Here is a 13591-nt window from a genome sequence, read left to right as displayed (position 1 = left end):
ACTTTATTTATTAATACTGACATGATTTTGAATTTAGAGCACCGGAGTTAGGTATTGTGGTGTGGTTGAAAGTTGCATAGACAAGTAGTCAAGTAGGTAAACCATTTGTATGTTAAGGAAATATTTTTATTTTATTCTTCTTATTTTTTTAACGCTAATTCTTTTATTATTCAACTTTTTTTCCCCATCGTGTGAGACTGGAACCCAGTCTTTAACAGGTAACATCGATACATTTACCATCACGCTACAACGGATGTGGTTTCTTTTTTGTATTGTCTTTCATTAATCTCAACTATCATATTTTGGTTGTTATCGGTCCCAACTAACGAATTAGTTGCTGACGGTCCTATCTTTTAACATATTTGCTCCCAACGGTCCACGACTAACAGAATCCTAACTCCGTTAGTTGCAGGTCGCCTGAAAAATATTTTTGGCCGGAAAACTCAACATTTTCTTTCCAAACATCTTTGTAATCTTGGATCGGCCCTTAAAGACCTTTTTCTAGTAAAAACCCCAATTATTGAGGTCTCCGGAACCCTAGAACCATCGTTGAAATCGGTTGATGGTGATTGGTTGGTGGTGAGATAGTTGATGTTGGTGGCAGTATTCAGGTGGGGTTCATGTTGAGTTTTCCGGCATAAAAAATATGACTTTTCCAGACAAAAGTGTTTCTCCTGCGACCTGCAACTAACGATGATAAAATTGCGTTAATCGCGGACTGTTGGGAGCAAATGCGTTAAAAAATGAGACTGTCAGCAACCAATACGTTAGTTGGGACTGACAACGACCAAAAGATGATAGTTTGGATTAACAAAAACCAATATATCTTTTCTTTTTTCTAATTAGATGTTTGTTATAATTGTTCTTGTTCTTTAATTTACCATTTTGCTGGTTTATTGTTATGAGAGAGAGAGAGAGAGAGAGAGAAAGAATGCATATTTGTTTAAACGGCTAGATGTTATCTTATCATTATTAGTATAAGGGTTGTTTAGTAATCTCTTAAACATTCCAATAAAAGTCTACCTATATTAGGTAGAGTGAGTTTGGTTACACCATTTAATGGCTGATGAACCCTTCTAACAGTTAAATTTTAGAAACATGATATATAATTCAAATGTTACTTCTTAATTAGTCAGACATCTTATTAATTCAACACTAAATTACACCAACTCGTCATAGGTGGGACTTCGGCCCTTTAGACATCAAGAAAAGCTTCACCACACTTAAGTAACAAGTAGAGATTGGAATTTAAGAAGTTGGATTCTTCTATCTTAAATAAATTCAATTGTTTAAATACTATTTAGTTTATTTAATAATCTATAATGCTCAATATTTTAAAAATGTATGTTAACTATACTTATTTGTTTCATCTAAGTTTTGATATAAATTTCATCGGAAAACATATTGTATTCAAAGTAAATTATACTTCGTCTTGCACTCTTAAAATATTTTATTTTGGATAAACTCATTTTCATTAAAATTTGTATTTAAATATCAGCAAAATATAATGGAACCGTGTGTTTAAAATTTTAAAACATAAAAATACTAGATGTTATTAAACAAAAAAGTAAATTCTATATTAAATAAAACCGAGACAAGAAAAAAATAATTAGAATTATCTAATATTTATTTTATTTTGACATAGCAAATTCAACCTTTAAAAATTTTAATCACGAATTCGCTAGTTTTTGTAAAAAAACACCTACCTCGCACATTTTTTAAACCTATTTTTTTTATCCTACATCAATATTTATCGTGTGATAAGAACATCCAATCATTTATCGTTATATTATTTGATACTCTTATATGCTATAGGTTCTTTTGGTCGTAACAAAATGACCAAAAACAGAAAAAGAAAAAGAAAAAAACACAAGTTTTGTAAAAAAGTTTTGTGAAACCCATTTTTTAAAAGAAATAAAATTGGATGACACACATGTATAGCACGTTATAATTTATATTTCGCCTTTTCTATTATAAAGAACAAAATAAATGGAATATTCTTCTTATTGTTTAAGGACTAGTTAATCTCAAACGGTCATCCCCATATGTTGTGGATCTTGACTCTTTTTAAATATCATACAAAATATAAAATACATGTATTTTACTTTTATATATAATTACATGTATGGACATTGAACATGATTCCGTAAAAAAATTCTTGATGAATTTTGCAAGTAACATTCATTAAAGTTGGTTTCTATGTGTGCTGATCACATTGGCGCTATTCTGATCGTATAATAGAGCGAGTAAAAGTGTATAGCTTGCGACGATATAGAAAAAGAAAAACTAAAATGATTTATGATATTATTAATAATATAGGATTATTAGTTATGTAAAAAGATTAAGTATAAGTTATTAGATGGATGGATCTCTACGTTGACGACTGTCAGAGTCTTTATGTTTTCTATATGTTCCATTTGTAGAAGAAAACAGTAGTTATTTGGCTCCCAAATATTATTTAATGTTAATGTGTACGCTTAAGATATAGTTTAATCCGACAGGTAGATTTTCCCCAAAATAAAAAATGTATTCCAGTGTGATTGCATCTATGTTGTGAAATAATATTTTAAGTAATTGTCTCTATCTATGATAGTTGTATTCTTTTTAAATACTATTTAGTTTTGTTCAAAAGGAACAAACAACAAAAAGGTATAAATTACTTGAGGTTTTTTTTTCTCACAATGACCTTTACTTTTACAATGATAAATTTTCTTAGTATGATTATTCTTAATACTATGACATTATACACATTAAATCTTATCTTTAACTTTGATTTGGTTAGAGCTTTTAAAAATCTAATTTGTTCCTTTCTTGTGAAAATCATAAAGAAGCCATTTTCCAGGTGTGTGATAAATATAATAATGTCAAAGAAGAATCACGTCGTTCGCAATGAAATACGTCACCCTGCAGTCACATATTTATTTTTGAGCAATAAGTTGGAGTGAAACAAAAAGATGCAACAATCCTAAATTAACAAGAACAAATTCACAAAATATATTGAATATTCATCGTACATATGAGTGTGTTGTGTATCACCTTTATTTGCCGATAAACACACATAAAACAAAAGACAAGCGATTGAAAAGTGGTGACGCAAACATATTTTGAGAAGAAAATGACGGATTAAGAGGCTTTAACAGGTATACATTAGTGAAATGCGAGGACAAGTACATATATAATAGATTTAAAATTTTTTGACCCATAAGATTTCAAATTTTTTGACCCATAAGATGTGAAATTTTTTGAGTTGCATGCATTTAATAGATGTTTAAAATAGTTATTTTATGATTTCCTCTAAAATATTCAATATAATATCACATGCTTAAAAGAAATTGAATTATTAAATCTTATTACAAACAATTAATTTTACAAAGTAGTGGAATAAACATGTATGTATGGTGGCATATATAATATCAGTTGTTACGATCAACAAAAATTTATGTGGTGGTTGCCGGTAGGTATAATTATATAGTATTAGTTGGTTCTGTTGGTTTCTCTTATATTTTGAATTTTGTAACTTCAGCCTTGGAACTCAGTAAACCTGGGTCAAATTTCAAATTAAAACAATACCTTTTTTCAAATTAAAAACAATACTTTTTTTTCCCCAAAAAGTAAAAAAGAATATAATATATATGCATATTCCTCACATTCAAATTTATTTAAGTAAAGTAATTTTGGAATTTTCTGACACTTTTATTCCTATTTTAAATGTTACTATTGTAATTCCCAAGTCAAAAAACTAGTGCATCAAATGAATTGAATATTATTGAAGATTATACAACGATTATCATACTGTTCTATTAAGAGCACGATTTTTTTATTTGTAACTTTAGTATATAATTATTATAACCAAAATGTGTTCATTAAGTATGATTTGTGTTCTTTTGAATCCAGTTATTACCATACATATGTTACTTTTTTATCATTGAGGATTTGTTGAATGGTTTAGTTGTATCCCTAATCAAATACATATGTTTACTCTTTATCATTTTATATCACTCACATGTAATTGTCTTACACAGATTGTGTAATTGTTTTTGGTATGTTAACTTGCTAGTTGTGATCTAATTGGTGCTCAATTTGGTGAGTATAAGATGCAAAGAACATTTAAGAAGACTAGGTCAACTTTCCTTGCCCTTTATTATTTTAGACGTTATTTGCTTTACCGTTTATATTTGTCATTTCAAGTTAAAAGCGCATCACTTTAATATGTTACTCGTTTTTCTTTTTTTCATAAAGCAAATTTCATTAAAAAGCCTCAACATGATGACAACAACCACAGGCAACACCAAACACAAACATCATTAATTTTCAACAAATACAACATAATTACAATATTTTGAATTTATACCAGTCTTCCCAAATGATTGATTTGTGTTTAGACCTATTTTTAAACCACAAAAACTCGAGAGATTTGACGTATCTCATGATTTTCCTTTATTTCTTTGTTCAAGAAGCTATTCGTATAATTATTGTATCGGTTCATCTGTTATACCGCCTTTTGGTTCATCCTTTTTTTGTGTCATATTTAAAAAATTGTAACATTTTGAACATTTAGAAAGAAACTTGTTTTTATCATTTGATATTTACCGACATAACAAATTTAAAGATAAAGTTAAGCATATGAACCAATAAGATATATATAAAAAGAATCCAATTAAGTTTTTAAAAACTGTAAGGATCTATTATTTGAAAATTAATTATGATCAACTACCTTTTACTTAGCTTATCAAAAAACCAACTACCATTGACAAAGTTTGTTGATTGCATATCTTAATCTTAAAATTGTCAAAGTTTTAGTTTGCAGTTGAAAATTGAACACTCACTCATAAGTCATAATCATAAATGCAATTTTATTGTTGTTCTTTTGAAAGTCCAAAAAGGCCCCCCCACAAGAAACTTTCAAAAAGGCCCCCCCACAAGAAAAGCTTAAATGATTAATAATGTTGTCCTGTTTTATGTTTAACTAGCTTTTGAACCCGTGTATTACACGGGATTTGTCAAATAAAAAAAAATTCATTATCTAAAAGAAATGAACATAATTATAGGTAAAAAGAAGATAAAATATATAGTATAAACAATAAGAAGTCTAAAATCTCAAATTTACAAATTTGATTTTTTTATATACAACATTTACAGAAATTGTTTTGACTAATTACCCGTGGATAACTATGATAAATTATAACCAATTTCTTAAAACTGTTTTGTCTCATGACTCATGAATATGTATGATAAATAATTTAAGAAATTATAGAATTGGAAATGAAATTATAACTCATTTGCCAAAATTATTTTGGCCCACCAATGAATAGTTGAGATGAATGAGATGACAAATTAGAGAATTAGAAAGAAAATTATAACCCATTTGTTAATATGGTTTTGCTCCATAATTCATGAATAGATAGGATGAATGAGAAGAGACATTAGGTCTAGAATGAAAGTGGGATTGCCATATCATCATCATTATTTTCTTTTATTAGTATAGGTAGATGATGTTTGATTTGATATTAACCAAATAATCAACTGCCTAACTTTTTTACAAGACCTAAAGACATGAAATACAAATTATATTTTTTGTAATTATAACTAACAACATATAAATAAGAAAGAAATTATGATTCCACAAAAGAAAATTGAGTTTCAACAAGATAAAAAATGAATGATGATGTTCTATATTTCTAAATGAAGATAATAATAATTAAAAAACTTTTCTTTCTGATTTGAATTGTAACAAAGCAAATTTGATGTTTTCTTTTGCTGACATATATAGTAGTTTTTTAAAGTGTCATATATATATATATATATATATATATATATATATATAAACCTTGATCAACAATCCTTATTGACTAAACTATTAAAGTTCAAAATCTTATATCATTTGCAAAATAACAAAACTGTTTGTTCAAAATGGCTAAAAAAATCAACACCGGGCCGAATGTGATCAATGACAAGTGACATGTGCGTGCTTCTATTTAGGGTATGTTTGGTAAAACTAGCTAGTAGTTGTAGCTGAAAGTTGCTAGCTGGTGGCTGGAAGCTGGTAGATGGTAGCTGTTAGTTGTAGATTTTTAGAAATATTTAGGTGTTTGGCAGAATGGTTGGAGCTTTTAATAAAACTAGTTGGGTGCCTACGTGGTGCATCGTTCTAATCCGAAACCTTAACTGACCTGACCCATTTCGACTCAAAACCATACCAACACGAAATGAACTAAATTAGCCATTTTTGCATCGACTCGTTCCAACCCTAATTTGGTCTTACACATGACCTGAGCATGTATGACTCGACTTGTTGCCGATCCTAACCAGTAATCACATAATGTGTCAATTTTTTAAAGTTAAATAAGTATAATAATACTATACTTAAATTAACAGAATAAAATGCTTGTTTTTATGATGCAATTTTTTTAAAAAAATATTAGCGTATGAAAAGGTTATAATCTCTTAAAAAGTCACGGGGTAGTTGGTTTTGAATAATAGTTAAATGCGTAATTATTATATAAATTAACAAAGGTGATGAAAGTTTAAGTACCAAAATTGTAAAATTTTAAATCCTAAAACCTGTACCTTTTTTTAAACGAAACTAGTAGAAGCTTCAAACAAAAGTTTTTTCTTCTAACTTGTTAAAAGTTTATAAAAACTCTCAACCAAACATGCCCATTATGTTAGTTGTTTATCAATCAACTTAATTTATATATAGTAGCTAGTCTAGTTAACAGACCTTCACGTCCAGCTTTGGATCATACCAAATTGATTTAAAAGAAACACTATTAGAGCATCTATAATAACAAAAATCCACAACAAATTCTGCATATTGGATTCGAACCCTGGTCTGTAAAAACCAGATAAACATAACGTACCAACATGTTAGACTTGTGCCACAACAACGAAGTTTGTTTGAGGTGGTGTTTTTAGGAACGGATATCATTGTGGGTGCCAGGGGCGGACCTACTCCAAAGGAAGGGGGTGTATAAAAGATTTTTTAGTGTGTTTTACACCCGAAATCCCTCTCCCCCCCCCCCCCCCCCCCCTCAAATTTTGGTTAAGTTAATCGATAAACACCAATGAAAAAATATCTTAGCTTCACCACTGGTAAGTGCTGTTAGACCGTATGTGTTAGTACTCCGGATCGTTGACCGGGTTTCACACCCCAAATGACAAGGTATGTATCGTTAATACCACGAAAACATGGGTGTTGACCAAAAAATCAAATAGACTTTGTCAACTTTTATGTAGTGACACAAAACCCCCTATATATACACCCCCACATTTTTGTGCCTCGTGTTTTTGCCTCTTTGTCTCTAACCAAAACCATCCTCAAAACCATCAACACTCACACACAGATCAAAACATGATATTATTATCATTAATATTATTAACTTTGTAAATGTATCACAAGAAACCATGCCTACAATTTGAAGACCAATATTCAAAAACAACCCATTTCACATCTCATCACAATGAACAAAACCCACCAAGCAAAATGCATAAAGCTCTGTTTTTCATCAGGGTTTTAACCCTCCTCTGTTTACCTTCAATTTACTTTTTTTCATCAAATAATCACAAATCTTTGTATCTGTATCTCATTTTTTTAACTTTTCTTTGTGTAATCCTTCTTAAACACACTCCAATTGGGTTAATTATCACAAAAAGTTTGAATCTTTTTAACACCCAGAAAGCATGCACACCAGTTGTATGGTCAATTGGCTCAAAGAACCAGTTTCAAGAAAGTGAAAGCAGTAGTGTTTGTGGGTTCTTGGTGAAGGTGTACAGCAATGGGGATGTGTATGAGGGTGAGTTTTACAAAGGAAAGTGTTCTGGAAGTGGGGTTTATCATTACAACATGAATGGTAAATATGAAGGTGATTGGGTTGATCAAATGTATGATGGTTATGGGGTTGAGACTTGGGCTAAAGGGAGTAGGTATAGAGGCCAATATAGGCAAGGTTTAAGGCATGGGTTTGGGGTTTATAGGTTTTATGTTGGAGATATGTATGCTGGTGAATGGTTTAAGGGTCAGTGTTATGGGTATGGTGTTCATAGGTGTCAAGATGGAAGCAAGTATTTTGGTGAGTTTAAAGGTGGTGTTAAACATGGTGTTGGTCATTATCATTTCAGGTAAATTGTTACAACTTTAAACTCTTTCATATGTTGTTTCATACTTCATGTTATCATAAACTTGCATCCTGGTTTAAGGGGTTGTTTGGTAGCCTTTTACTGATTCCATTAAGAAGCTACTATTTTTGAATCGTAAAATAAACAATTGAAATTTAGACGCATAAAAAATTCAAATGATAAATGCATATCAAAGGGTGACACAAAAGTAAATGTGTATCACTCACTTGGACATAAGAACACTCCATCAATTTCTCAATGTCCCCAACTCTTTTAGCATCATGGTACGCATAACTCTTTATCTGCAAACCAACATTGATTAATGATGTTGAATTTATGTATTATAATTGATATTGTTTGTAATTAGTTAATCATAAAAGACCTGTAGGAGGCGATGAGAGCCATGAGGTGTGAGACAGTGAGGCCAAAGAGCCACACAACAATCAAGGCAAAATATGTTTTCTCGTACTTTTCCGCATCTTGATGAATATTGCAGGGGTTTCTAGAATATCATCGAGATGCAGAAAAAAAAAACGAGAAAAACATATTGTGCTGGATTGTTGCAAGGCTCTTTGCCCTCACTGTCTCACGCCTCACGATTATCATCTCTTCCTACAGGTCTTTTATGATTAACTAATTACAAATAATCTAATTATAATACATGAATTATTCACAAATAACCAATGTATACCATGATGTTATTAAGGTTGGTGACGTTGAGAAATTGATGGTGTTCTTAGGTTCAAGTGAGTGATACTTGTTTAAGGTTTGTGTCACCTTTTGATACGCTTTTATTATTGTTGTTTGAAATTTTTTATGCGTCTAAAATTTCAGTTGTTTATTTTATGGTTACAGTCTTACGGTACAAAACTTGTGTTTTTTAATCCGAGGCTTCAAACAAGAGCTTGGAGAGTGGCAGGAAAACACACTTTACAAAGCTGACACGTGCGCCCCATTGATTTTATTTATTATTATATAATGTAATAAATGAGCAATTTGACACTATTGTCATAGCATTGTGTTAGTTTTTGCATCTATGTTTTTACTGTTTGTTTCAACTACCTTGATGTTACAAACATCAATGTTTATTTTAGCATATAAATCTGCCATTTAACATTTTAAATTTCATATTCCTTGTGAGCTTGATCTTTACTATTCAGATTAGATTCCTAAAAAAAGTGATGCTTTTCAAACACTTGTAATATTTAATATGGAAAAAGTGAATATAATTGTACAAAAAGTGTAAAGTACAGTTTTTTTTTTCTTTTTCGCATTATCTTCGTCGTGATTCGTCCACAGATTATGACATTGTTACACGAAAAAGAATATTACCCGAGACAAAATATTGACTACGAGCTTAATTATTTGATTATATAATGATATGCAGAAATGGTGACGTGTATGCTGGCGAGTATTTTGCAGACAGAATGCATGGTTTTGGTGTGTACAAATTTGCCAACGGTCATCGATATGAAGGCGGTTGGCATGAAGGAAAACGACAAGGGTTCGGTTTGTATACATTTAGAAACGGTGACACTCAATCGGGTCATTGGGAAGATGGTGTTCTTAGCAAGAATCAAATGTATCCCGTGTCGGTTTTGCACTCCAAAGTTGCTAAAGCAGTTGAGGAATCGAGACGAATAGCTGAGAAAGCAATGGCTGCAGCCAATGTGGATGAAAAAGTGAACCGGGCAGTTGCAGCCGCCAACAGGGCGGCAAATGCAGCACGGGTGGCAGCAGTTAAGGCGGTGCAGAGACGCGTGCACCACCATGAAGATCCTACACTGGTCATAGTCTGAACGGTGTGTCTGGTTCGGGAAGTTTTGTTTAACCATAATTGGTGATTGAGATAAATGTAGTATTAGGTGTGTGCTTAGGTTTTTCAGGTTAATAACTTTTGGTCTTGTTGTTTGCTTAAAGTGTAATTATGTTATGTGTAAGTGTAAATATATAACAACATAGTAGTTGTTATGTGTTTGGATTGTAAGAGCATCAACAACAACAAACTTCTACAAACCGCCACACCAGCGTCACATCAGATTCCAAATTTTTCTTAAAATCATTTACTTTCTCCCATAACAACAAACCTCCACAAACTACCACATCATCACATAATTCTACAATTAATTTACATTTGACTTCTTTTCATAACATATTTATATTTTATATTTCATATATGTTTAAATATAATCTTGTTTTAATAAGTATTATTTAAACACTAAATAGTTAACATGTATTTTTAAGGCTTTTAATTATGTATTAATTTTTGTTTAATGCAATCCGTTGGGTTTATTATTATTATTATTATTATCATTATTATTATTATATAGGTAACCATGTATGTGTTATAATTTGTGAAAGGTTGAATAAATTTTATATTATTATTTTTGTAATAAAATGGAAGCCAGTCATTATAGAAATTGATAAACTAAATTTTTATATATGTTCTTACCATCAACGCTGGGATCAACAACAAATATTAATTTATTATTTACACAAATTGTTGTTTAAAAAGAAGCAATTTTGATATCTAAGTTATTATATAAAATGAAGACTGATAGTGGGTTCCGGAGTGCTCATCGGACAAACCGAAAAGAAGTCTGAAAATGGCTTGCCGGAGTGCTCATCGGATAAACCGAACATCACTAAATCTATTAATCTGGTCGGATCTGAATGTACAACACACCCGATCTATCCGTTTTCAACCTTCCCCCGGAAAGCTATTGTTGTAAGCCAACCTTGCCGATAACTCAGATCTGACGAGCTTCTGAAATTTCATCTAATAAAATATAAAAAGAAGATTAATTGCCACGTGTAGTCCGCCTCTCGTTTGTGTCTGCAAACTTACTTTCCACACTGCAACCAAGAACTAACCCTACATCGGTAAAGTCCGACAGTCTTCCGTCCGCTTGTTGCCAGTTAGATTCGGACGGTGCCACAGTGGCACCGTTGTAGATGCTCTAATGGAGTTTTGTGTGGGTGGTTTACATGTGGAACAGATATTTAACAAGTGTTGATTAATAATTATTTGTCATGTGACTTGTGATGGTGGGACCCACAATGGATGTTAATATACATGCATGGATGGATCCCTTCCATATGATGTAACGACACATGAGTTCAGTAACTTGTGAGGTTTGGTACAATGGATCCAATAAAAGCATTGTAAATCTACGGACTTCTTTTTTAAATATATATATATATATATATATATATATATATATATATATATATATATATATATATATAATATAACGCCGTGCTTGCGGTGCGCGCATATAATGTATATATGTGTGAACCCTCGGTGGGCAAAAGTAAAATTGCACTAATTTTGACGTTATTTTACTAATCTCGTGAAAATAACGTTAAAAGTGGCGGAAGGTTAATCAGGCATCATGTGGTGGCGTTGATAGCCGAAAGACAAGGGCACATGCACCGATCAGCCGGTGTCCCGATGATTGAGTGCTATGTGCCTTATGTCCAAGGCTTGATGCAAAACTACTATCGAGCCGGGGGTCTCACCGGAAGCAGCCTCTCTATCCCTATGGGATAGAGGTAAGGCTGTCTACATCTTACCCTCCTCAGACCCTACCATAGCATTGCTATTGGTGGGATATACTGAGTACGATGATGATGATGATATATATAATATAAACAAATCATGATAAAATAAAAGAAACCTATAAGTTATTGAAAAAATGATCAACCAAATTGACAAAGTTGCTTGGGTTGACCTGACCCGAAAAATAATTAGCTTTGGTAGATTTTAAGAGTGGCAAAAATACACGACAAGAAAACTTGTAACATTTGAGACGGTTGTCTGAGTATTTGAATTAGCTTTACGAAGTTTGGCATGATCCATTGCGTGAACCACACGCATTTACAAGACGGATTATATAGCTAATCTTAAACTCATCAGATATGAAATAGGACTACCAAAACCAGCCTTGTACACCAATCACAGCTATTATGAATGGTTTGTTTAGTGTAAATCATTGTATTATATTTTCAAAATAATAATATTACCAAAACCAGTCTTGTACACCCCCGACAGCTATTGTGTATAAAACTGTAAATAATTGTATTATATTTTCAAAATGATAAATTTTACTACTGTATGTTTTCAAACAGACTGAACCATAACTCCCAAACAATATCATGAGGCGTGAATATTGGACTAGTAAACAAACAAAGCTGTTGATAAAATTTAAAGACCATACATTTGTGAGAATTTGTACAGCTTATTAATTATCATTGGTGGTAACAGCTGCAAGATTGCAGGAGTCTTTTAATTTAAATGAAGTACAATAACCACAACAATAAACAAATATCTTGACAAAATAATTATGTCTGCAAAATTAAATATCAAAAGATTCGAAATATGTTTGGATCATTGCACACAGATTAAACAAAATCGATGAAACCAACAATATTAAAAGAAGACTTCAACACTGATAACTAACTCTCGGTTTGCTCCCTAAGCCTTCGAATGGTGCTCCTGACCGTGACCGCACTAGCAGTACTGTTATATACAACACAAACACATCAGTGACTGAAGAAAGTGTTAATTATTAATAAACAAAAGATTTAATAATTACTTCAACGTGTATGCGCCGCCGGCTTTGACTTTGCCGCAGTCCTTGCATCCCCAAATACCAACAGCTTTCCTCTTCACAGCATACTGTGTAATAATATTTCATTGAAAGCATAGGGTTAACAAAGAGAACAAAAATTTTAATAAAAAATCATTAATTTTTTAAGAATAACAGTCATAGTAAATTTATTAACCTTTCCACAAAATTCACAGAAAAACTTGCTGTGCTGGCTGACCTCCATTTTCTTGATCTGTTTACGCAGACTAGCACCATAACGGGTACCTAGAAAGATAAAAATAGTAAAATATAGAGAAGTATATATGAATTGCAACATAAGCTAGACCAAGCAATCCTATTATCTAAACCATACAATCTAAAAAACGATGTATCATCACTCGTTGAAAACAATAAAACAAGACACTCACCATACTTTCCAACAATCCCAGCCTTCTTTGTCCTCTTTGTCTGCGAAACAAATTTGAAGGCTCAAGGTTACGGATCAGAGTCAAGAACAAGGTTAAGAATCTAAGTCGATATTTGGATACTAATTCAATGTGAAGATCAACCTTAAGTCTACAAGTCAACATCAAGGTGTAGATAAGAAGGGTTCATTGGAAAACCACAACGAACAGAGAAACCATAAATTTTAGATGTAAAAAAAGTTAATTTTACATGTGAAAAATCATTTTTTGGCATAATGTTTTTCAAAGCTTTTGTGTATAAACACATGTAAAGGGCAATCTAACTAAAACCTCATTTTTGTAAAATAAAATTACTATTTTTCAACAGTTTTCTATAACCATTTTTTTTACTTTTTTTCTTGCTAAAACACCTTCTGCGTGCTCTTATATGTAAAATCTCCAAATATATGTGCAAAACTA

The 13591-nt window shown here is 31.5% G+C and overlaps 2 protein-coding genes across 2 annotated transcripts; one reads left to right on the top strand and one right to left on the bottom strand.

Moving 5' to 3' along the window:
* Nucleotides 1–7207: 7207 nt before the first annotated feature.
* Nucleotides 7208–10062, top strand: LOC143635393 (uncharacterized). Its single transcript, XM_077103245.1, has 2 exons — nucleotides 7208–8118; nucleotides 9503–10062. The coding sequence occupies exons 1-2, from the start codon at nucleotides 7388–7390 to the stop codon at nucleotides 9912–9914; spliced, it is 1143 nt and encodes a 380-aa protein (XP_076959360.1). The 5' UTR covers nucleotides 7208–7387; the 3' UTR covers nucleotides 9915–10062.
* A 2371-nt stretch (nucleotides 10063–12433) lies between these two features.
* On the bottom strand, nucleotides 12434–13195 carry LOC143635392 (large ribosomal subunit protein eL43-like; the record flags this gene model as incomplete). Its single annotated transcript, XM_077103244.1, has 4 exons — nucleotides 12434–12637; nucleotides 12714–12796; nucleotides 12904–12992; nucleotides 13136–13195. Coding segments are annotated over 4 exons (296 nt in total), but the record flags the coding sequence as incomplete, so codon positions are not given.
* Between the last annotated feature and the right edge of the window lie 396 nt (nucleotides 13196–13591).

This window comes from Bidens hawaiensis, unplaced genomic scaffold (genome assembly GCF_021521415.1).
Source record: "Bidens hawaiensis isolate Kalapana, Puna unplaced genomic scaffold, B.hawaiensis_p1.1 tig00007499_1, whole genome shotgun sequence".
Taxonomy (NCBI): domain Eukaryota; kingdom Viridiplantae; phylum Streptophyta; class Magnoliopsida; order Asterales; family Asteraceae; genus Bidens; species Bidens hawaiensis.
This window is presented reverse-complemented; position numbering and strand designations above follow the sequence as displayed.